The sequence below is a fragment of the Oryzias melastigma genome, linkage group LG21 (assembly GCF_002922805.2).
Source record: "Oryzias melastigma strain HK-1 linkage group LG21, ASM292280v2, whole genome shotgun sequence".
Taxonomy (NCBI): Eukaryota; Metazoa; Chordata; class Actinopteri; order Beloniformes; family Adrianichthyidae; genus Oryzias; species Oryzias melastigma.
The window spans coordinates 953,503-979,730 of record NC_050532.1 but is presented as its reverse complement, the minus strand read 5'-3'; the positions used below and the strand labels follow the sequence as shown (position 1 = coordinate 979,730).

At 39.0% G+C, this 26,228-nt stretch overlaps 2 protein-coding genes across 2 annotated transcripts in view; one reads left to right on the top strand and one right to left on the bottom strand.

Moving 5' to 3' along the window:
- Positions 1-5,862, bottom strand: part of frzb (frizzled related protein) — a 20,027-nt gene extending 14,165 nt beyond the window's left edge. The window contains exon 1 of the mRNA XM_024285899.2: positions 5,429-5,862. Within this exon, the coding sequence (XP_024141667.1) occupies positions 5,429-5,633 (205 nt within the window). The 5' untranslated portion in view covers positions 5,634-5,862. The remainder of the gene's footprint in view (positions 1-5,428) is intronic.
- Positions 5,863-13,656: 7,794 nt separating this feature from the next.
- LOC112155115 (dual specificity protein phosphatase 19) lies at positions 13,657-25,896 on the top strand. The gene is made up of 6 exons (XM_024286562.2): positions 13,657-14,303; positions 14,390-14,540; positions 17,211-17,451; positions 19,888-19,934; positions 20,255-20,407; positions 25,572-25,896. The coding sequence occupies exons 3-6, from the start codon at positions 17,229-17,231 to the stop codon at positions 25,776-25,778; spliced, it is 630 nt and encodes a 209-aa protein (XP_024142330.1). The 5' UTR covers positions 13,657-14,303; positions 14,390-14,540; positions 17,211-17,228; the 3' UTR covers positions 25,779-25,896.
- Positions 25,897-26,228: the final 332 nt, after the last annotated feature.

Below are 26,228 nucleotides of genomic sequence, written 5' to 3'. Positions count from 1 at the left end.
GAGGACCCTCTCGAAAACGAGATGTTTCATCTCAAGAGGCTTTATCCTCCCATTCTTGATTTCAAAATGTTAAATAAATAAATAAATGGACCCATTAAACTGTTCCGACCCGTATCTCTTGAGGGTCCATGTAAAACTAGAACAGGATGGATGGGGCGGAGTCACTGTAGCCTCCCGTTGATTGGCAGAAACTGATGACGACATTAGAAAGTGCCAATATAGCAATACATGCACCGTGAAAACAAACCGCTCAGTTGGAGCGAGGTATAACTGAGTGGAAACGCTCACCAGAATTAACGGAACCGTCCCGTACTACTCCTTATCGGACCAGACTGTACCGGACTGCTCAGTGGAAACGAGGCTTTAGGTCGGGGTTTTTGAGGGGTTATAAGCTAGCAGGAGAGAGTGGAAACAGATGGATGATAGGAAATTGGGGTGGGCTTACTCTGCGCCAACAGTCCCGCCCACAACACAGAGTATTCTAGTGAACTCCTGCTGCTCTATAGAAACTATGTCCTAAAAAAACGACACAAATTTTTTAAATTCTAGCTATAAACAAAAAAGATGATTAGAGAGGAATTTAATGGAACAATCCTGGATGAATGAGTGTTCACAGATTTGTTTTATTCTTTCTGATTTGGTTTCATTCTGTTCTCTTCTGGATTTGTGTGTTATTGACACAGCATGTTTAAAAGAACAGTTTTTAAATATGAATGAGTTCAAATCCCAGCTGGTGCTCTGTGGGTTTTCTGACAGCTATCATTGTTGCAGAAGCATCCGCCTGGATGAAGCTGCCAAAGAAAATCTACTCTACAAGTAACAGTAAAGGTCGGAAACTCACACCACAGCATCCCCATGCTATTGAATGAAATATCATGCAATCGCAGTATTTTCCACTGAATTGGAGTGGCTTGTGAAGTGGAATAAAACCCGTACTTTAGCAGGAGGAATGCAGGGAAACCATTTTCCAGCAGCATTAAGCTCTCACATCTGTTCAACAAAGTAAAGGATGCTTGTTCAGACTCAGCTCAGTTCATCTGAACTTGAGTTGTTATTTTTTTCTCAGCAGGACTCACTTCTCTTACATCAGTGAGGGAACGCCGTGTTCAGGAACCTCTGGCCGACCACACACTGGACGTGCATTCGAATGGATAATGTAGATGCCATACCACTGCCTCTCACAGAGGATGACACGAGACGAGGTCAGCGGCGGTCAGAGGAGGAAACCGGTGTCTTATAGATGAGGAGGACTGAGGTTTGGCCGATCTGCTTCTCAGTGAAATCACAAGAATCTTTTGAACTTGTGACCTGAAACCTGGTTTTGGCCTGCAGGTCTTTCATTAAAACATTTTTCTGGTGAGAGCCTGCAGCTTTCTCGCTCCATGCCTCTTCTTCAGCTGAGCTTTGAGTCCAACCAACCCCTCAACGTCTGAATCAGGAATCCTCAGAACTTTAAAAGACAATGGTTTTATATTTCAGAATTCATGGAGACTTCAAACATGGAAGAGGAACGGTCTGTTGTTTGAGGCTTTTGGCTTCACCAGAAGTTACTTTGTAAAAACTGCAACAAAAGAAAGAAACCAAAATGACACGGGGAAGTGAAGCACCTCACAATTAGCTGGTTAAAAAAGCCTCATCTGGTTGAGGGCTGGAGCACTTTTTCAACTTAAGTGCAGTGGATGTTCCAGGTGTGGCCCAAAGGTCACACGCCCCACATAATGTTATAAAGTTCTGTATGGATGAATAAATACGAATTATGTCTATTTTTTGGCACAAAAGCAAAAGAACCTAGCATCTCTCAAAATGTGATTTTTTTTAACTTATTTTTAAAATAAAAAATGCTCTGTGCAAAACATTTAAGTACAGTATACACCATTTACTGTAAAGACGGGAATCGAACCTGTGATCCCCCGGTCAGAGGTCGACCGCCCTTCCTCTGCACCATGACTCCATTTTGCCCCTTAGCCCGATGTTCAACATACTAGTCCTATAAATACTAAGCATTGTGTCATTTTAACATTTCTTATTTTGTTCTGCAGTTTAGTAAGAATTTCAAAAGTTTTCAATTTTTTAAGTAAACTCCCTGATGCTGAACCTGAGTCTGCGTCCACCAACTCCAAATGTCCACTTTGGCTGATTCAATAGGAACTATTCAAGTCTGAGAAATAAAACCAAACTTACCTAAGAGGAAGGAGCTGATAAATACCAAGTAGCTACAGAAAAGATAAGAAACCCCCAAACCTGGAGACCTCAGATACTGACGCAGCGGTGTGTGTATACTGAACGTGCAAATGAACAGACAGAATACTTCAGATTGTGAAATCAGTGCATTCCAGTACGGGGGGGGGGCATTAATGTAGTTATATGTTTGAGTGTCGTCTATAAATTGTTTCTTTTTCTTTATATATACGTTTTCCTTTTGTTCTGGAGAAGAGGAGAAAAGGTTGTAAACTATTGACAATATCAACATCTGAAATAGAGCTACTACAAACGAATATTTTAATAGTCGACTAATCAAAGGTTATTTTTTTACGATTAGTCAACTAATTATTCCATACACAAAGTATGTAAAGCACAGATCTTAACCATCATTAGCTTTAAACTAACTGAAAGCTAGATATATAGCATTACCTGAGATAATGCTAATGTGAATGCTGTAAGCTGAATTTGGCCGCTGAAGATGTCAGTGCTGATGGCTGAAATTGATAGCTAAAATCGCTAAAGCTAATAGCTGAAAATGCTGAAGCTGATGGCTGAAAACGCTGAAGCTGATAGCCAGCTAAAATATTAGGTAAATGCAAAATTAGCATAAAAAAGGAAACAAAAGCCTTGGTTAGCCAAAACAGCTAGCATGTAGCTGAAATATTAGCTAAACTCCAAAATAGCCTAAAAAACAAAACAAAAAAAGCCTTAATTAGCCAAAACAGCTTGTATGGTCCCAAAATATTAGCTAAATTCCAAAATAGTCTAAAAAACTGAAAAAAGCCTTAGTTGGCCAAAACAGCTAGCATGTAGCTGAAACATTAGCTAAACTCCGAACTAGCCTAAAAAAATAGTCCATAAATATAGCATAATGCCATTATAACTTTCAACTTTACTACACTCTGACTCTATTTAATATGAATTAACGACTAACCGACTATTGAAATAGTCGCCGACAATTTTAATAGTCGATTAGTCATTGATTAGTCAACTAATCGTGGCCCTAGTCTAGTCTTCCACGGCTGGAAACTTTGATTTCAACGTTCATCTCATCACTTCACTCCGACGGACCGTTTGTCCTGCAGAGGTGCAGATTTAGGCGTTTCCAAAGCCGGGCTTCTTAAAAGTCTCAGGGAACGCCAATCCCAAAAACTTCTGTTAAATAAGGAGTAAAGAAAATGTAAAAATGTCTGTACTATTGGAAGCAGCCAGTTTATTTGTTGTTTTTTGTTTCTTTTGTTTCGCAGCTTGTTTCAGACGGTTCTGCACATGCAGATTTCTCTGTGTCAGTCTTTGGAACACTCCTGAAAATGTCAAAATAACCAAACCATGGAAAAGTGGGAAGCTTTTCATTTCATCCAGCTGAACACATTTATAGGACTGTTCCAGAGTGAAAGACCCACGAAAACCCAACTCACTCCAGGCTGTCTGTACAGGTCTGTATTTGAACGTGGTCTGAGGGCAGATACCACACAGATACCACACACTAACACAACTTATCCTGTAGTGTGCGTGTGTGGGGTCATTCCTGACCCTCTAAATGGAAAAAGGAGCTTGAGCGTGGATAAAAAACAAGTCTCATAGAGAAAGTCAGTGATTCTTGAGTATTTATGAATCTATTCTAATAATTCTATTGTATCTCCCCACTGAAATTTGAATTTCTGTTCATTGAGCAGACAATAAACAGTCTGTCTATCTATCTAACTGTCTATCTCACTGTCTGTCTGTCTGACTGTCTGTGGCAGACATGAAATCATGTCCACGTTTGTCATGGGAGGGATCACACATCAATATAAAGGTTGGGTCAACTGGACCCAATAAGAGAGCATGAGAGCTAATTAGAATAAAAAATAAATAAAACATTTAAAAATCCATGTTTTCTTTAAACAGTAATACTATTGAAAACAAATAATTTCCCATTTGTAAAAAGAAAATGTCTTTTCCTCTTTGGATTAACAGCAAATCTCTATATAAATCTCTTTTGGATGATTAACCTAAAAACTTCCTTTAACATTAAATAAAACAAAAATAAGTCTAAAAAAATCCACAAGACGAGTGTTTTAAAAAACTGTATTTCAGGAGTGGATGATGAGGACATTCATAAGTTTAGTTTAAACAGCTAAAGAAAAAACTTTTCTTTATTGTAATGAAGAATGACGATTTAACTAGTTTTTTTTTTCAGAAATCATGGGTAAGCTAGTGCTTTGATTTATAGATTGATCTGATTTTTTTTATTTACGTTTTCTTTCAGTAGAAATGAATAAAAATCTATCTGAGGCCCACCTTCAGTCTCATGAACCCATCAGCCTCGGATAGCTTTCAAACCAGGCAGCAGCAATATTATAAAATATATGCAGACTTATTCCTAATGAATATTTTCTCACTGTTGTTTCATTTAACTAAAAGGAAAACATGTTCACGAGATTTACTGTGAAGTAAAGGTAATGGTAATGAGGACATATTTTTAATGACCACCTACTTTTTTTTTTTTTTAATATTTTAAATTATTTTTATTTCTGTGACAACCTTTTTAAGAAGAACTACAAAAAGTGAATTTCTCTCATGGAGGAAATTAACATAATGAGTTAAATTGTTACTCAATGACAAAAAAAACCCCTAAATTTTGTAAACATAGTAATAAGTTAAATTGAAAATCTTGCGAAATTATTTTGCTTTTTTTCTCTAATTGTTTTGTGTTTAGTGATTATGTTTAAAATAATCTGATTGGGTTTTTTTCCTTAACTCTCTCCTTTTTTGAGCACTTTTTTTCTTTTTATAATGTTTAGTTCACTGTTCATTTTGTGTTCGGAAATAAAACTATCACATAAGAAGATTCATTATAAAGACAGTATAATAATTCAATTTAGAAATAAGGTTTGTTGTTTGATTGTTACTGCATTTAACTAAAATGAGGTTTCTTGCTGATTGGTGTAACTATACAGTTTGATGGTAAAAAAGGTAAGTTATAAAGGAAATAAAGTGTAGTTTAGTACATTATTGAAAATCTTTGTCAGACACTTTCTCTAATGAGAATTCATTGATGAACTGACTAAAGCATCAATTAAGTCATCAAACATTTACCAATCAAAATGACTTTTTTTTGTAATAGTTTGAGATAAGTAGAGATTTATTTTATTGTTTTGGGTCTCTTTTGATCGGGAGGTGACCCCTCCACCTCCTCCTGCTCGTGCGTCCTGCGGTGCGCAGCGCGGAGGACCGGACTCACCCAGCAGCCCCTCGAACTGCTCGATGGCCAGCACGGCGTTGTCCTGCGTGCTGTGGTGGAGGTGGTTCGGCATCTTGGTCATGTTCCACGGCATGGACCTGCACAGGGGGATCCGCACCGGCTCGCAGGACGCCGCCCGGACGGCGGGCGGCCACAGCGCGCACGCCGCGGCCAGCAGAGTCACGCAGAGCGCGCGGGGGAGCATGGCTTCACGCGGCGAGGACACGGAGAGTTAGATCCCGTTCGGTTCCTGCTGATTGGTGTTTTTGTGCGGCCGTCCCGTCCCGTCCAGGGGAGAGGTGGAGGGTGGAGCTGCTTTCTTATGCACGCTCCTCTCCCTCCACGGTCCCTCCTTCTTTTCTGCTCCCCTCCTCTGCTTTCCTCACCTCATTTCTTCCCCTCTCATCATCCTCCGCGTTAAGACAGATTCCTTTTAGATGAAAAGTCAACAGAGCTAAAGCCGCTTAAGCTCTTACACATTTGTCTTGTTATTTCATGGAATAGGTGCTGAGTTTACTCACAGCTCATGGGAACATCAGCACTGAGCGCATTCTGCTGCACTTTACAGATGAATGGAACAAGAAAGTTAAAGTTTATATTGTGGTTGGTTTTAAAAACACCACTTTAATCAAAGTGGTGTTTTTAGCACATTTTTGTGGTATTTTTCTCACATGAGAGGAAAAAAATGAAGCTTAAAATTCCTTTTGTTAGTATTTCTTTATGCAGTTAGAAAACAACTTTGTGTCGAGGAAGCAACAGCAGGTCACTGGCTCTCTGCTCCACTCCATTCCCATGAATCCATTTGTAGACAAATAGATCCATGAACCTCTTTGTCCTCCTTCTCTGAGCTGGAATCTGGACTGCACTGTAAACCCTACTAAGTTCAAAGGAATACAATTTTTGTTAACAGATTACACAAGTTATGTTATTAAAAATGTTAGGTTTACATAAATCAAACTTTATATTTTAAGATAATTTGTTTTTATTTCATTTTATAAATATTAATTTTCCGCAACTCATAAAATATGTAAAATAAACTCAAATGTTTTAAAAAATATCTAGCTCATCATGGCTACAATTTTTGTTGCACTGGTAATGTTAGGTTGGGAGTGGAGGGGCTGTAAGCTAGTGGGAGAGAGTTTAAAGTAAAGTTCCCCATTTTACTTTTTTTGATGAAAAACAAACGCTCCTAGTAATGTTTAATGCTAATTTTGGCGTTTTTAGCCAAAATCTCACAACCTAAATGTCTTAAAAAGCCATTTGCCATGTTGATCTGAAGCGTCTGTTTCCAAAATCTCCTCTGAGGGGGTGTGGCTTTTGATGCTGAGCTGAGTAGCCCTGCCCCCGATCCCCCATCTCTAATTCTGATAGCTCTGTGTCTCGCTAGCATAAATCTTCACTGCTACATAAAAATGTCCATCAATATGGGTAATGTCCAGCCGTATGGTTCTGATCCGGATGTCAGCTGGGACAAGGAAGTGAATATTGTGAAAGATGAATACCTGGTACTCATTAGTGCAGCTGAAGTTTTCCAGATTTCTTGTATTTCAATCAAGTGTAAATTAAATGTGTGTTTAGACAAACAAATAAGTAAACAAAAACATGTCAAATCCATTCACATTTTAGTTTCATTAAGTTCAGCCCACTGATGTAATAATGTACACATTAGAACGCTCTGACATTGAATGGTCACATGAATCTGGCAACATTTGAAGGGTTTTGAATGTATATGAAAAATGGAAATTGAAGTAAGAAGTTCCTGTTGGTCCCAAAAGTGGAATCCCATAGAGAAATAGACTCACATTACTCAGTCATTCTGTTTGTCAGAAAAACCGTTCTTGTTGTGATACAACTTTTTAACATCTTCTTGCTAATACAATTATTTCACGGTATTGCTGCTGTAGTGCAAGTTATTTGAGTTATAAACTGACCAATCGGATGCCTCGGTAAAAGTAGTCGGTTTCATGTCGAACATTCGTTTTGCTTTTGATTGACGGATTCTCCTGAACTTGCTTTCAGTGGAAGGGGTGTGGCTCTCTGACATGCTCGCTACAGACCACGCCTCCGACTCATCAACTGGCATCTCAGAGGGGGAGGGATCCAGGTGCGTCTGTGCTCCTGTTTTTGGCCGTGAACCGCGCCGTTGCCATGGAAATGTAGACTAAGACCGACATGGACTAATCATGGCTTACTGAGGACTTCCTGTTCCAACACAGCGACTGACATATCGCGGAAAAATGGCGACTAAATTGACTTCAGTCTCTCAGTCCAGTTCTATATACAGTCAATGGTTTCCACCTTCTAGACTGTAATGATGGTTGATCATTTGTTGCTACCATCATGTGTGTTGTCCGCTTTGATGGCTCTTGGTTGTTTTTACATTATAGTAGAATAAAGCTACAAAATGTTAATCCAAATATTTTCTGAGCTCAAATAGGATTTATTTATATGATTCTAAAACGATTTTAAAATGATATAGGTCGATTTGATTAAAAACTTGCCTCAGACAGATCAATCTGGTTGGATAAATCAATTAATCACTGCATCTTAACACCCCTATTATTTAAGAACCACTGGAATGGGACTTTAAGAGATTACATATCAACATGTTTCCAATTTATTCCAAATTCTTTTTTTTTTCTTTCACTGTGCCATTGCTTTAGCTCTGCAAGCGTTGTTCTGTTTAAAAAAACCCACAAAACTCACACAGCTATTCAAGGTTTTTCCTAAACATCTACCACCCTGTGCGACTTCATCTCAAAGCCCCTGACCCCCCAAAGGCAGAAGCCTGACTGGGCTGAAATTTACAGTTAAGCCTTCAATGCTTTCAAAGCAAAGCAGGAAAAGCCAGTTTCTTTAGCTCTGCCGATACTACCAGGGTGCACTTCTAAATCAGCCTTTAAATTGCCTCTCCTTTTATTTTAGGGAGAAAAGGATCGTTTGAATCTCTTGGATTTCCACTGAACAGTGAAGATGAAGTGCTATGATCTTCCTTAGTTTCTGGGGGAGGGGGGCACAGCCATGTGGGTGTTCCACACTGGCGTGAGTTTCACAATAAATTTGTTGCTGTTGTTTTCCCACAGATCGAGTCTGTTACCCTTTGGTAATGCAAACAGAACAAAGGTAGAGCTCTCCTTAGTGGGGAGGGGAAGGGGGGCGGGATTGCATCACCCCGATGGTCCCGCCCACAACTCAGAGGTGAATTACTAATGAACTCCTGCCATTGAGCAGAAGCTGTGTCCTATAAAATGACAGTTTTTTTTGGCTAAAAATGGCATAAAAGATCATTTTGAAAATGGATCAAAAAGCGGTGATTTTAACATCTTAGATGATAATCCTATTTTTTTTTTTTTTGTGGCTCAAAACAGCATAAAAAATCATATTGAAAATGCATCAAAAAGCAGCGATTTTAACGTCTTTGATGATAATCCTAATTTTTTTTTGTGGCTCAAAACAGCATAAAAAATCATATTGAAAATGCATCAAAAAGCAGCGATTTTAACGTCTTTGATGATAATCCTAATTTTTTTTCTGGCTAAAAGGACATAAAAGATAATTTTGAAAATGGATTAAAAAGCGGTAATTTTGACATCTTTGATGACAATCATATTTTTTTTTTTACATTTTTTGCTAGTCCTTCAACGTAAAAATTGACCAATCAGATGCCTTGTTGAACAATCAAAATATTTGGCTGACACATTCTCCTGAGTGCGCTTTCAAGTAGAAGGGGTGTGGTCTTCTAACAAACTCACTCCTGATTGGCGAGAGTGGTCGCCATGGAAAAGTCAAACAAAACAAATTCAGGCTAATCACCTCTGAAAAAATGAATCGACTTAATTTAGTTGGAGCCAAAAGTAAGCCAGTTTGTTGATGTCACACCGACTCAGTCCAGTTCTCTCTTACTGTCGATGAGTCTGGAGGATCAGGGAGGGGCGCTAAAATGGTTGAGTGGCTGATACTGACCCCTGACCTTTGCAGTCTTGTAGCACGGACAGTTTTGTTGTTGGTTTCCTATCAGGAATATGAAGCGGAGAGCTGCCAGGCTGTTTTTGTGTGTATTGATAGCAGTAATGGCTGTCAGATGTTGGAGGAGTTTCCCATGTTAGGGTTGACTTGCAGTGAACACATGCTCCCACGGTCTCTCCGGGTTTTCTGACTCATGGATCAACATACTGATTCAGCACTTTTATTCCACACTTTCTTCACTATTTTCTTTCCATCTCAACTTCTCCTCTTTCCACCATCTACTAGTTCTCATGATTTCATCTGCGTGAGCCCTGTGCAGCTGGCAAGAACATCTTATCAGAGGAAAGAAACACACACACACACACAAATACTGCAGAAATCCACGGCCTCTCCCTTGTTGTTTGCATTTTTAACTCTTTGACCTTTTCTTGCCTCGTTTCCTCACACTTTCTCTTCTTCTGCGCTAAGCTCTCTCCAGCTTTCTGTCGTGACGATGCTTTCACTCTGATGTGTTTGGAAGTGACCCGTGTCACTCATCACTCCTGCACAGACAGTGATATAAACCTGTGAGGAGCTGGGGAACGAAAAAAGGTTCAATTTCAGCCCGAGAGAGAACCGCTTCTCTGTCAGTGTGGAAATATTCTTGGAAACTGCCAGAATCTTTTCCAAGATAAATAAGACTGCAGCTGTGGACACACACACACACGTGCGCGCACACACACATGGTATTGAGAGACTGAAAGTAATATATGATGATTATTTCGGTTTCTTTTTTTCCTTCAACCCTCAAAACGGAGTAGGACTGTTTGACCCAAAGGTTGGTGTCTGAGAAAAAAGTCAGAGAAAAATATCACAAGAGGAGATTAAAGACTGGAGACTCAAATATAACCTTTGACCTCTCTGGCAAATTTATTATGCACCAAAAATGTTTAGCACACCACTTCCAGGAATATTCTAATAACTTCCCTCTTGAATGAATAAATTACCATGTTAAACTGGGGTTTTGGCCATAATTTTATCTAAAAACAACAAATGAATAATAAAATTAATCACATTCACAATACACATTCAGTTTTAAGACTATATAAATGAGACAGGAAGGATATTTCATACTTTAGTACTAATTTAGCAGAGGGAAAATTGAGGCTGTTTGGTAAAATCAATCAGTAATTGATTATTACAGGAGTCTGCCCAGCATCCTCACACTGACTATGACCTGCACCAACCTGTAAATCATCTTTTGTCAAGCGTGGGCTGTCAGCTATTCCTATATTATATCATAATGTTTATAATGGATAGAAACAAAATGCTCACATCCTGGCTCTGATTAGTTTGACCTATTACCCTTTGGGAGGTAAAAAAACAAACAAACAGATGATCCAGAACTAAAACAAACAGATGTAAAAATGGGTTCTTTTGGGAGACAAAAACTATGGGGTAATATAACTGTAAAAAAGACATGTATGCTTCTACACAATGAATACTCTTAACTTTCAATACAACTTTTGGTTTTGAAAATGACATTTTTGTTTTGATTGTGACATTTTTATGCTATAAATACACTTTTTTGTTTAGAAATCTGACCTTTTGTTGTAAATACAACTTTTCTTTGTTTTGAATACAAATTTTTACTTTGAATATGATATTTTTTGTCTTGAATATGATTTTTCTTTGTTTTAAATTCAACTTGTCTTTGTTTTGAATACCATTTTTTTGTTCTGAATATAACTTTCTTAGTTTTGAATACAGCTTTTCTTTTTTCTGAATATGACTTTTGTTTGGAGTTCAACATTTTTTTGAACGCAACATTATTTAATACAGTTTGTTTTTGTACACATTTTTTTTTAATTCTGCTTTTTTTGAATGCGACTTTGTTTTGAATAGGTTTTGATTTTTTTTTTTTTTTTAGCAAAACAGACATGTCAACATGATTAAATATGCAGTACTGTATTTTAAAAGTAAAATGCTTTTTTCCTCCTCTCTTTCTCTTTTGTTTTTTATTTTGAAATAATTATACATTTTATGTAATCGCAATACATTTTATGCTAATTGTTAACTCCTGTATTTGCATGTATTGAAGGCTGCAGATGAAAATTAACTCTGAGAGTTATAGTCTGGTACAAATCACCTTTTCTATGATTAATACTGTTGTGCTATATTTGTATTGCTATACACAGAAGTCAGTTACATGATTTGTCATTCTGTCTGGCAGTCACTTTTACGTTCTAGCAGTCTCTTTTTGTCAAACTTGAAGACTCAATAAAAAGAAAAATCAGAAATCCTTTATTACTCCCACAATGGGGAAATTCTCTCAGTGGTGGGCAGCAGCCGCTGGACGGCGCTCTATCGCCCAACATGTACACATAATGATATTGATAATAACAATATATTGTGTGGTGTTTTCTTTGTGAAACTTGTATCAGTATAAGGGAGTCGACTTAATTAAGCTGCAGCCTCCATACAAACATCTTTTTTTGGTTAAATATAGACTTCTGAATGACCGACGAAAGTTGTCAGCGAGTATGCAAATGTATACCTATGTTAAAATGAATTCAACCCTTTCAGCTTTGATGGAAGTTTCTGGATTAATTTGTAACAGCCTGACTGTTTCATTGTTCATGCAGTTACATCAGAAAACCTCATTCTTTTCACTTCATTATTTTTTTACACTGTACAAATTTACAGTGAAACTAACGGGGTGTATTGGACAAAAAGAAGCACAAAAAAGACGTCAGATGAAGAACGTGACTGACTTTTTAAAAGAACAAGATGTCAGGGATGAAGTTTCCAACGTGGAATCCAAATAAAACTTTAGATAGAGATAGAAGAAATGATCCCACATAAGCTGTTTTATCAGGTCTGGAAATAAAAACATGGTCTGTCCAGGAGGAACTGGAGCGAGGGTTTGGGTTTGCTGCTGAACACCTTGCTGTCACAAAGTTTCACATGAAAAACTCTGCATAACAGAGAGTTCTGAAGCCACTGACTATTTATAATATGCTATTTTTTCATGAAGTGTCCATAAAACAAAACGCAATCTGTATAAAGATGTGGACGAAATTCCAAAGTTTCCGTCACGGCTGGCTGCCGAGAGGAAATCTAGGAGCAGGGAGAAACATGAACTAAACTAGAAAGTAGATCCAATAGTTCTAATGTAAAAAAATGACACAAGAGTGGAAAATTACTCTAAAAACCAAATAAAACTTTCAAATCCAACTTCAAAGTCCTCAGTGTCAGCATTGGAAGGCTTGGAAGAACACAGAGAAAGCACACCGACATCTCCTTCAATACTGAGAGCTAAGACGATATGTGCAGACAGCTTTGACTGCTCCACCGAGAACCACAGGAAGAGGTTAGAACATCCAGGAGAAACCACAGTCTGCCTGCACACAAATTATCCACAGAACCGCATGAAAACAACAACAAAAAAATCACAAACCAAGGTGCAAATCCCAACAGTATCAAGTTCATGGGGTTTATGAGTCAGGGAATACACTTATTCCATTTGATGCTCATTAAAACACCAAGTAAAAAAATATTCTTATAAGAGTAACACAGATAACTTGATTTATGAGTCATTTTAAACATAAATAATCTAATGTGTCTTTATTGTTTAACTAATTTTAGCCACAGCGTTTCCGTTATTTTATTTATTTTTACGTCTTTTTAATTATTTTTTCTTTTATCGAATGTGTCTTACAACTTTTTATGTTTTAATTAATGTTTATACATGTCTTTTATGTTCAACTTTTTGTTTTTATTCACCAGCAAGTTGACGAAAAGTGCTATATAAAGAAAGTAATTTATTGATAACTCAAAGAGCAGAGTCGTAAATAGAAAAGATTTTATTATCTGAAAAATGAACCCGCTTACCCTGCTGTATTCCTGAGAATGCTGTTAGCTGAATTTGGCCGCTGAAGACGCTAGTGCTGATAGCTGAAAATGCTGAACCTGATAGCCAGCTAAAATATCACCAAATGCCAATTAGCCTAACAACAAAAAGGAAAAAAACCCCACTTAGGTTAGCTAAAGCAGCTACCATGTAGCTGAAAAAAACGCTAAACTTCAAAATATCCTAGAAAACTGAAAGAGGCCTAAATTAGCCAAACAGCTAGCATGTAGCTGAAATATTAGCTAAACTCCAAAATAGCCCGAAAAAGCTTAGTAAATACCAAAATAGTCCAAAAAGCTAACAAAATGACAATTTTTAAAACTTAAAAACCGTAAGTTTTTAACATAATTACGGATAGTAAAAAGGCAGGAATATTATTACAGAATAAATCAACTTAAACTTTAAATAACTTTCAATATTTTACTCTCTATAAAAATATATTTGTCAAAATTATACAAGTTGGAAATGAACACAAGATACATCGAGTCATTCATAACAATAAAATTATCTGGAGGGCCCATAGAATTAAATAAAATTACAACTTCTCCAAATTCTTTAACTCCACACAGTAAGGTCGAGTTTGAGCCGGGCCCTTTTTGCTGTGAGGTACAACCACCGTGCAACTGTTTAGCCATAATACGATTATAGTTCAAGCTAAAGTAAACGTAAATCTGTTTTTTTAAACAAACAAGAGTTTGTTTTATTTTGAAAGACTTTCCTTTGGTGCCGGTTTGCTCCTTCAAAGTAAGAATATGGCGCCCTCTAGTGGCTTTTTTTTTAAAGAAAACTTGTCATTCATCTCTGAGTCCTTCCATTCAAACTGCTTTCTGTTATTCCTTTGAGGTTTTTCAGCACAGAAAGTGTTGTATTTGTGTCTTTGTTTATGCAAACACGATGAAAGTGACCTCATGAGAATTTCCTGGCTGATGTGCTGGTGTTGAAGAGCATTGATGAAGCTCAGGGACGCAGACAGGTTTCATGTTTCACCACAGCAGCAGCTCACCTCCAGCGGAGCCGGTCAGTACTGTCAGAGGCAGTCTTTTTAGAAGTCGGCTGGGTTTGTTTTGGTGAATCATCTGAAGTCAGACACCTGACATCTACAGGGACAGTGGAGGATGACTGGACAGGAGAGTTTCTCCTCCACTGACTGAGCTGGGTCATCTTTGTTTTCTGGTTCCTGGCGTGAAACTCGATAATCTGCCCTCAGTGGAGCTGGTACCAGTTCTGTGAAGAGCCAGACACCCGAAGAGGCAGGTACCTGCAAATGACGAGTGGTTTTCAGGCTTTCTTTGTGATGGAGTGTAAAACTTTTGTAAAAAACAGGAATGAAACAAATACTACTATTTCCTTTTAGCATCCTTGCTTGCATTTGCAGTTTTTGAGTAATTTCACTAAAGCTGTGCTCAATTTATCAGCTGAATATTTCAAAAGCCATCATACCTGCAAACATGACAATCCCTATTTTAGAGGCTATAATAAATGCTAAAACTGATTATTTATTTAGAGAATTATGCAAATTTGCTGACTTAATTTCAGCTGTTTCTAAAAATATTATGTGGACCAAGTCATTTTTGCATGAAATATGACCACAATCTGAACTAAAAATAAAGACATAAAAAGACAAAAAAATAACAATCTGAAGTTTTTTTTTTCAAGTGAATTCAAGTCTTAAATTTTAGACTTATAAACTGGCATGAAAACAAAACTATACTTCTATAAATAAAGTCTCTAGAGTTTGGTCTCTCACAAAGAAAAGTTTTATTAAAAAGAATGTTGATAAATATAAAAAAAGTTGCAAATTTATATAACAATGATAATAAAGCACCATTAAGGCTTGCAAGTGAATCTAAGAAGTTTAACACGCTCAGCTCAATGGTTAAGAGTGTCTGCAAAGTATTTCTTTCCCCGACAGCATCCTTTCTTAAAGCAGAAATTCATTACTTTGAAATCTGTGTGAATTTCCTGGTGAAGAAGTGTGTGTGAAGGATGTGGTTTCTATAAAGGTCTTTTTTAGGGGTACAAAGACGAGTTTTGGAACGTTTGTAACATCTGCTTCACTGAGAAAAAGCTTAATGGCTGCAACACTGTGGGACAAGAAAAGATCAGAGTGAAGTTTGTGTTTGAGGTTGTGGGTTCAAATCAACAGTTGGGCCACACCAAAGACACGAGGGTAAACCACCAAATAGTTCCTCCAGATCACCTTCAGTGATTGTGATCTGGTTGAAAACACCACACATTTGGATGTGAATGACTCAGAACTTTAACTGCACATGTGAATGAACTGTATTCTGGTATAAAGAGATTTAAGGTGTTCTTCCGGAGTATCATCAGAACTCTACAGTCTTTTAGATCATTTTGAGACTTTTTGAATGTGTTCTAGAGCAGCCTGATAGTCTGGAGCCAAAGCAGTCCAACAATGAAGAACAAAATATGAATTAACTATGTAAATACATGTAAATACAGGTTTCAGGCTTTTGTGTTCAAAACTCTCACATTCTTGCATAGCTATGAAAGTTTTTAAAACCGTTTTTGGGCTCTACATACCAAGGGCGCATTCCCAAATGTATGTCAAGCCCAAGTTTTTGACAGAATTCATTTTTTTTTGTCTCACAATGATTTCTGAAAATGCCCTGACTGATAGAGTGAATATTGTTTAGTTCAGGGGTGTCCAAATCAAGGCCTAAAGGGCCGGTGTCCTACTTGCTTTCCAACCAAATGGCTACTGAAGCTCCTTAATGGCCAAACACACCTGATCCAGGTAATCAGCAGGAGATAGGGCAGGATTCCTGAAAAACCAGGAGGCCTGGATTTGGACACCCCTGGTTTGGTTGATTGGTTACAATCAGTTCTTCCAACAGTTCCTGTTTTGATTCCTGAAAAGCATCACAGGTAACCTAAAAATAAAATTCTCCAAAGCTTTTTATATTTTATGTCTTCAAAATCTCTTAGCTAATGACACTAAACTCCATGGATGGCTATGGTGCCGAGTTAGAGCAGCTGAATGTTACATGTTCAGTTCTCAGCTCTGAACATTTTAAGGGGCCTGTTTTTGCAGTGCATGTGTTGAGGTGTCCTTGAAAGCTCATTGCTCCTGGTGGTCTGATTACCACCTTGCACGGCAGCTCTACCACCATCAGTGAAGGGGATTTGTAAAGGAAGCGCTTTGGACTTTGAAGACAATAGTGTCATGAACGCGAAGACGGCTTGATCCAAGTCCAGGTGTTTTTAGCACAGACAGGAGAACTGAAGTGAAGCTCAGCTAAAAGTCAACAAAACTAAATCAGGGTCAGGCAGGTAGAGGTCAAACACGAGCATGAGGGCACCAGAGAACAACCAGAGAGGTCAGGGTCCAGACGAGGGTTGGAGCAGGCAGCAAACAATCAATCAGAGTCAAAGATGAAACAGAGTCAGATGAAACAAAAGATCAAGCCAGGATGAGAACGCTCAGTGATGCAGGCAGAGCGGTGCAAAAAAAACTTCTGACTAAATACTGCTGGGAGTGACTGGAGATGGAAAATGACTGTAGGGCTTTTGGGAGCGACAACAGAGACTGATGGGAAGTGTAGTGTGGAGACCCAGGAAGTGCTAGTACTCAGGTGATGGATCCTGCTGAGGGGCAGACAGAGGACCGATTCATGACAGGTAGAAAAGCACTGTAGAAGTATTTCTTAGGAGTTACATTTGTTTTTAGCCCTAGTGGGAGAGGGGGTTCTTATGTGGAATTTATAATATATTTGGTCTATCAGAGTAAACTGCATTTTCTGAGTTCAGTGAAATCATAAGAAGGTGAACAATCAGATTTTTTCTCTTCTGAATAATAATGCTGATTACAGTAATATTAAATTTTACTTCTTTTTACATAAAACACAGCTGTAGAAGACTCTTTTTACTGTTGTATAAAGGAAACATCCGTCTTTCTTTCAGGCTGAGTGCGGTTTGATCATGCAGTCTCTGACAGCAGAGATCCAGAGTTTTTCCAGGACAAGGCTGCGGAAGCAGTGCACCCGTGTGACATCTCTGAGTGGCCGCCGCATCATCGAGACCTGGAAGGGTTCAACAATTACAGTGGTGGAAGATCCGGCCCCCTCAGAGAAGACACTGGGGTACATCCCCGATACTTCCTGGGACCTGCAGGTTGGCCTCGTCAAGCCTTTCCTGCTGCTGGGTGAGACTTCCCTCGCTTTTGTTTACTCATTCACACTGTAGATGATGTTGTCATAGATAGAACTGCTTCCTCCTGAGGCATTGAATAAAATGTTTATTGATAAAACTCCCCACAAACCCACGTTTTTGCCTTTGCAACTGCTTGCACTGCTTGCTGCTTGGGCTGCTGATACCCGGGAGTCCCACAAGCAAGCCAGGTCCAGGCCAGGTACTTCCGACTACCACCAACAAGTTTGTGGATATCCACCCAAACTGGCACCAGAGACATTACTGCCAAAAATTCAAAAAGATGCATTGACAGTGGAGATGAAAAACATGGTCCACTGACGCAGTTTCTCTGAACGTGACACATGGATCAAGATTGGGTTACACTTCTAAAAAGTTGTTCACATCTTGCCTAGGATGTCCTGGTATACTGATGGACACTCTTACACTCAAACATGGGGATTGTTATGGAAAACTGGGGCTTTTAAAGCTCTGTCATTATTTGAAAGAACCACTGGGCTGCTGTTGAGTGACCTGGTGGCAGTCAAGGATGGTTGTTGGATGACCCAACCCACAGGGGTGGACTCCAACCATCTGGACGTGGGATGTCACCTCACTGAGTGGGAAGGAGCCTGAGCTTGTGCAGGAGGCTGAGCATTACCAGCTACAGGTAGCTGGGCTGGCCCCCACACACAGTCTCTGAAACCTAATTCCTCTAGAGGGGTTGGACTCTCTTCCACTCTGCAATTATTTGTGGAGAGAGTCTACGGGCTTGTGAGAATTTGCTCATAGCTCCCCAGCTCAATTGTCATATGTTGAAGTTCACCTTGGTGAATGATTGGTTGCATGTGCCTCCATGTTAGGGACAGGTCTCTTATACCTCGTTTCCACTGAGCGTTACGGTACGGTGTTTTTTGAGTGCTTCCATTATAAAATAGACCCATTACCTCTTGAAGGCGCCATCCATTGTAGGTCCGATCTGGGGCGGAGTCGCTGTAGCCTCCCGTTGATTGGCAGAAAGTGATGACAACATTAGAAAGCACCAAGATAGTGCTAATTTAAGCTAACATTTCCAACGTTTGTAAGCATTTGGTTGCGGTTTCAATCCCAGCCGCAATCTTCTCACAAACAATATTAAATTCCTGCAATACGCAATGTACTAAAAGTAAAGCAAGAAAAAGTCGAGCTGCAGGACGACCTCCATTGTTGCTGCTTTTCTAGTCGTTGCACTAATGACACACTAGCGGTCTACACCTCTCATGTGCTGTGAAAACAAACCGCTCAGTGGGAGCAAGGCTAGACTGGGTAGAAATGCTCACCAGAACCGTACCGTACCATTCCTCACTGGACCGAGCCACTCAGTGGAAACAAGGCTTATGAGTCTTTAGGGTTTAAAAAAAAAAAGCGTTCTGACAGGGGACTCCATTGCCCTGCTGGTTGACTTTCAGTGCCCATGTGGGAAATGGATACCTGAAAGGGATTGACTGGGAGGAATGACATTCCAGATCTGAATCTGAGCAGTCTTTTGCTGTCTTTGTTAGCAGCCCTCCGTTTTAGCTAAAAGACTTTGCACTGCAGCTGACAGGACAAGTTACAGTAATAAACACGGAGAAATTGTCAGAATACAACAGAGACTTGCCTGGAACGGAAAACACTCAACTACTGAAGGCTAGAATATGACGCTATGTGCCCACGAATCATCATTTAAAATCTTTGGTTTGCCACACTGTTAGTTTTGGTGTATTTTTGGATGTTGTAAAATAGATAAGTGGGTCACTCTGAATAAACAGCTCCTAAAGCATCCTGTAGCAACATACAGTTCCTTCATGGTGTTATCAACCCTAACCCTACTAAGTGACCCACTTAATACACAATACCTAGCAAAACAGTCCACTACCACCACACATTCTCCTCCATGTTTGACAGCTGATGTGACACACAGTAGAATCAGACCTAATCCTAGCACTAACCCCAAGGGACCATCGCACAACAAGATCATGACAACAGGAATCCAAGCTCTGCTTCGGTCAACAATTTGAATCCGGGATTCCTTTTTGTAACTGAAGTTGCTTATTCACCAAACATTAATTTCGAAGTTAATCAAGTCCGTACATTAAATAATGTCCCAAAACAACAGAATACAACTTTTTTTTTTCCAGAAATGTGGCTTTTAAGCCTCTCCCTGACCTCCATAAAATCATTATCTCACAGGCAATGGTTCTTGCAGTATTTTGCCCCCCCCCCCGCTCTGGATGCTACTTTCTGGCTCAGAGCAGACGGTAACATGAGCATGAACGTGGGGGAGACGTGACCCCTCAGGGCTCACAGGTGAAACTTGAATGACCCTTTGACCTGCAATAGATACCACATTTGCACAGATGGATCCTAGGTTGACCCAAATGAACACATTTGTGTTTGTGTGTCTCTAAGTGTGTGTTTTCTCCAAGAACAGGCTCTCAGGATGCTGCATGTGATTTCAGCACTCTAAGAAAACATAAGGTAAGCATCTTTTTCAGTTCATCCCGTCCTTTAGTTCAGGTACAGACATGTGACACATTCACTCATCACTGCTGGATGTTACCGCCTGAACAGTTTGAGGTTTCACCCACCTGTCACCAAAATACCCCACATTTATCATCTTACAAAGGGCCTTCTCAACTGGCCTTGCAACATAAGCTTAACAAAGAACATTGTGCAAAATTAGGTTTTGTGAGGCCTTAGTCAAGCATGGCTCAATGTAACACCTTTTTGGTTAAGTGTGTTTGCCATTTCCTGCGTGTGATCAGCATTAAAATTCCTCTCCTCATCTTCACCGTCAGGTGTCTCACATCCTGAATGTAGCCTTCGGAGTGGAGAACGTGTTCCCCGACCTCTTTATCTACAAAACTGTCAGCATTCTGGATCATCCCGATACAGATCTGCTGCCATACATCCAGGAGTGCTGTGACTTTATCCAACAAGCTCGCAAAGAGGTAAAACTATTCAGTTAACAAAAAATTAAATCAGAAATAAGGCTAATCCAAAGTGTCTTTAGAAGTCTTTACAATCTGCCTTTAGACTACGACTAACTCAATAGTTTTGGAAGTTTTATAGTCATCTGAAAAGCAAATGTTCTGAACGACTTCTCAGAGCGAATCCATCGGTTCAGAGACAGGCTTTAGTTAAATTGCTTTTCACAGAGAACCTGTTGTTGTACAGGCCTCATTTAGTTTCCGTTTGCAAAGGAGATAATATCATCATGGTCTCGGATGGCAGCCGGTCACACTCGGTGCATCAGCAGCTGCTACGCAAGACGAGTGTCACCAACTACTTAGAAAACATGAAGCTGCTTCTAAATGCCACCGCATGAATGCATGCCAAAGAAAACATCTGACATCTGTTCTCTGGGTGGAGCCTGAAGGTTTATGTGTCATGTACAAACTAAACTTACATGTGAGACTTCCTATGGTAGCTCCTAACTAAACTGGTTGAAGGATCTTTGCCCGATCTTCCATGACATTTGATGATATCACTTCCTTCCAAGAAAGTCTCTCCGACTCGGTTTGGGTCACACTAAGCCTGCTCACTAGAGTCCTCCAAAGATGATCGATTATTCAGATTTTGACCTCTTTGTGTAAATATCTATTTACTCTTCGAGCAAAGTGAAAATAACCTTTGCTGTTTTGAATTTCCTTCAGTATTAATAAGGAGATGTTTTTAGTACCTGCTGGTTCCAAGAAGTCAAAATCTCATAGACTTCTATAGAGAAATCAACAGCTGTTACTCAGACATTGTATTTGTCACAAAAAAACATTCTTGCTCTGATTCCTTTTTCAACATGTTTTGATAATTATTTTTCATGTTTTTTCTGTGGTGCAAATTATTTAATTTATAAACTGACCAATCAGATGCCTCAATAAAAGTATGTGGTCACATGGTGAAAGTTTGAAATCCCTAATTGACAGATTCTCCCGAGTCTACTTTCAAGAGGGTGTGGAGTTCCAACAAGCTCACTCCTGATTGGTGAGAGTTGCTGCCATTTAATTTTTGACCAAATACAACTTCCAGACAATTTCTGGTTCCGTTGGTGACATCTGCCAAAAAAATTAAGTTGATGGTTGCTGCTGCAATGCAAACCTTAAAGTTCTGTTAAAGAACAGTTTGAGCCGCTATCTAAAGGTGACATTTATGTTTATGATAAAAAGTCATGACTGTATTTAGTTCACATTTGGCTATTTTTCATGTTGCTCTAATCAGTAAACTACCACAGTCTGAATGAATTAAAAGAATTGTTTGGTAAGAATTTAGGTGCGTTTTAACATATAGAATGCCCTTTGATGTCCGTCTTTGGTTTACGTAAAATATCAGCCCCTATAAAATGTACATTGCTCCATAGCTACCATAATATTATTCTTAATGTGTATAGATGTTAAATTAAGATATTTGAACCCTAGCCAGCGAGTCTTACAGCCACATTATTTTAACAACACCAAGAGTGTGTTCAGAATGGACACATTTGGTTCTCTTGACCCTTGTATGGGGTCCAGATGACCCAAGCCTTGACGTGATACCCATCCCATGACAAATGTGGATGAATGAGGACTGGATTTTCTATCTGCTATGGACACCAGTGAAAATCAAAAATTATAAAAAAAAAATTAAACAAATGAACAAATGAAAAATTGATGTCTTATGGGGTCCAGATGACCCCACTCCCAACAACATCAACATGCCCAGGATAGCACAAGGGTTACAATGAATCAGAGTTTGTTTCCCCTGACAATCCAGAATGAATGTTGAGTTTGAATACACACAAGTGGACAGCTGGTCCAGGACCAGAACATGCTCTCTGATCCATCTTTCAAGGTGGTCTCGGTACGTTTCCAATTGGTCAATTTCCGGTTTGCACTATGTTTCCTCGGTCTGAATAGGCTCCATGCTTGGAGTGGAACAACTGGATCAATACAGCCACCATAGCTAGGCATTATGGAATGTAAACAGAGTGAGATTCAAACACCATGGACAAACACAGATGATACCCAGCAAATCTTTGAAATGTGGTCGGATGAATGCAGGCTCATTGAAACCACTTTTAATGTGACCCACATTGCTTCTCAAACTGTTTTCGCAACAATCAATGCACTTATCAGTGTACCTCCTCAGTAACCTCCTCGCAGTCTACCCATAGACATATATGTTATTACTGGACAAAGCGCGGTGTTGACGTCACCCATAGAAGATACTTTGCTTCCGGCCAGTAGTGATTGGTCCGAGTCGGTCTGAGTCACGTTTTCAGAGGAACTACAGTGGCCAATCATGAGTGAGTTTGTTGGACGTCCACACCCCTTCCACTGAAAGCAGGTCGGGGGCCAGCAGGCACCTCATGCTTTTACATCTGATTAGTCAGTTTATTACTTGAATAACTTGCGATAAAGAAAAAGATATTTAAATAAAATATGATTAGAAAGAAGATGTTCAAAAGAATATATCAGAGCAAGAATGGTTATTCTGACAAATAGAATGACTTAATAATAACTGTCTATTTCTCAATGGAACTCTATGGGATTTTTCTTGGAACCAGCAGCTACTTCCTGTTTGAAACACTAGAGGGGAGGGGTTGAAGTTTCCAATGAATATATACAGTCAATAGCAGCAGTAAAAAGTGCTGTACCTGGCATTGATACAGATTGGTCAGTGAAATATAACGTGGAATAAGTGAACTATCCTGATGAGGATTGCAGGACTTCCATAACCTCCGCCTCTCATTGCTTTGCCCCGCCCTCGTAATGACTAAAGAGATCTTCAGTCTCATGGGTTGTTTATAAGCTTTTTTTTGAAACAAAAATGTAGAAGTGAACACAGACCAAACACAAGGTTCAGAACTTGATCCGGACTAAATTCAGCGGACTCGGTCTGAAACAACTGGACTTTTCCACTTTGAATATTCCCCTAATGACATTTGATAGTACTCTGATCAAGAACAAATATTTTCTTGTGATATTCACAAAACTGAGTGAAAGTTGTTTCCACTGTTAGGCCCATACCCTGAGGGAGTGGTTAGTTGCAGTCACTGTGGTCTAACTCCTCAATTCAACCCCTGATGCTGGATATCACACAGCTACATCTTTTTAGAGTTTTGGTAAGACCCGACTGTGGATTAAGCACAGATTGTGTTTATTAAAATATCTAGTGGCTTTGTGATGCCACACGTGTTGCTATCTCTTCTTGTTTCCTCACATCCTCACCTCATTTCCTCTCCTCTTTCTCTGTTCTGAATAATAGATGTTTAGTTTTGCTCATGTTTTATGGATCCGCACACAGATCAGATCTCAGAGTTATACAAGCTTTTAGCAGCGCAGCCTGAAGCTCACCTTAACACAACACCACAATCGTTCAGTGATTAGGCAGTCATTAGCGGTGTATGATTACAGGAAATGTGTGCGTGTGTGTGTGTGCGCTTGGTAATTCCAAACTGATGCTTTTACTTTGAAATACTCTCTCAGGTTACACAAGTAGTAAAGTGGCTTCTAATGATTTTTAGATATTAATGTTGTCAAAACAACAGCCTGACACCACGGCTAAAGTGTGAATGGAGTATTTGAAGAACTGGTGTTCTTAATATTAAATAGCCTAGAGTGCATAAAAAGTATTTTTAAAAAGGTAATCCTTCTCTGAACTCTATAATGGATTACCCCAAAGTTTTGATTCTTTGAAATGTTTTTTTAGATACTTTTGAAACTTTTTTTCTGAACCTCTTTAAAGACTCTTAGCATTTTTGTGTCTGAAATTATTAACTTTGGTTTAAATTTAGCCAAATATTTCTTCTTAAATGTTTTTGTGTTTTTGTTTGAATCTAATGTTGATGCATCAAGTAAAAAAATAAATCAATAAATATTTTATCGGTTTTACACCTTCTATAAAAAAAACTGCCTGTTTGAGATACATGTTATAATCGAAAACATTCTTATTATTTTACTGCTGTATCCTCCACCGTGTCCTGAGTCAGATCTGTCAACATCATGGAGGTCAGAGGTTTGACACGTTCTCATGGCCGGCACAGGTTCTGGTTCTAGCTGAGGGTCCATGTTTCTAGTACCAGTTCTGGTTCCAGCTATGGCCCTTCCCTGCTGTGGGTTCTGTTCTGGTTCCTGCTTTTGACCCGTTCACATGTCTGGCAGACCAACACTGTGACGGGCTTACAAGCAAATGTTAAATCTATTCACCATTTTGAGACTGGTTTATAAAATGCTTTATTAATAAAGCTTTACTCCAGCTTTCCTCATCTGTTGGTTTATTGTCTGCTCTTCCACTGTTCTCATCCCAGCTGATGTTTAGTATGTGAGGGGAAGGATGGAAGAGAACCAGCATCTTCCAGCAGTAGTCTTTAGGATCTTTTATTTTGTCAGATGAGTCTTTGTGTTCTTCCTTTTTTGAAATTCAAGAAATAAAATTAGGCTTCCAGAAAATGGGTCTATTTGGATGACTTTAAACCTTTTTTTTTACATGGGGCTAAGCCAGTTTGTTCCCTCTAAGAATAGAGGTTTTTATGTAAAAACTGCTTTTTCTTTTGGGTAAGTTAGATCTCTGTAGTGAGGGCGTGTCCCTCATAGCTGGGGCTATCCCTGTTGTGTTGCTGTAGAGATCACCATGGGTATCAAGGGCCCCGCAGGTCTTGTGGATGGGGTGTAGACCCCAGCTTGCTAGGATGAGAAAAGCTGTGATGCTCCACCCCCCACCCAACCCCTACCCACCCAGTGGCTGTGGGTGTGACGGCTCCTGGTGGGAACAAAACCCTAAGATATTGTTTGCTCACTTCAAGCCAGTTTTTGCTTGTTTCCAGTTCAGTTTTAATGTAAGTTCATATTCATAGTCATTTTTTCATGAAAGCGTGAAAGTTTTTATTTGTGTGGGGGTGGGGTGATGGGGTGGGTGTTTGTGCTGCTTTCAAGACCGTTTTATGAAAAAATACTTTTTATTTTAGTTGATTAAAGAGATGTCTGATTTAACTAATTCTTAAATTAACTGAAAAACTCAATAATTTCTTTAAAAGTTGATGCTTAGATTATCAGTGAATAACGTACACTGAGAAAATACTGTAGAATTAAATTTTCTTTTTTTTTGTGTGTGTGATTGAAGACTTTTATTACGTTCTTTCAGAAAGGGGTTGTGTTGATCCACTGCAACGCTGGAGTTTCCCGCGCCCCCGCGGTGGTCATCGGCTACCTGATGGCCTGCGAAGGCCAGTCCTTTGATGAAGCCCTCTCATTGGTCCAATCCGTTCGACCGGCGTCCGCCCCTAACCCTGGCTTTCTGGAACAACTCAGAAATTACAAATCACCAACAACAAACGGATCCAAACACTGAAGGACAGAAATGTTCTGGACGAGTACAAAAGTCATTAATTATTGTACTTGACTGTAATGGAAACATTTGAAGACATTTGATGTAAAACTGGAGTTCAGTTAAAAGATCTATAAAATTACTTTTTGTGATTTGTGTTTTCTCTTTTCTAGAATCTGTTGTTGCAGATTTTAAGACAAATATTTCTACTTTTGTCTTTGATTTAAGTTTCGTGTGTTATGTTGATTTTTGTTTTTAGGCTGATTTTCTTACTGTTTAAGGACAAAAGTGCTATCTCTGAATATATAGGAATTAAATAAGTTCACAAGAAAAGAAGCTTGGGCTTATTTTTATATATTTTTCTTAAGTGTTTAATTGTTTAAAATCAAATTTGAGTTGGACAAGTGCAACAATATTTGAAACTAATTTGACATAAATCATGTCAAAATCACACACACAGGCTAACTTAGTTCA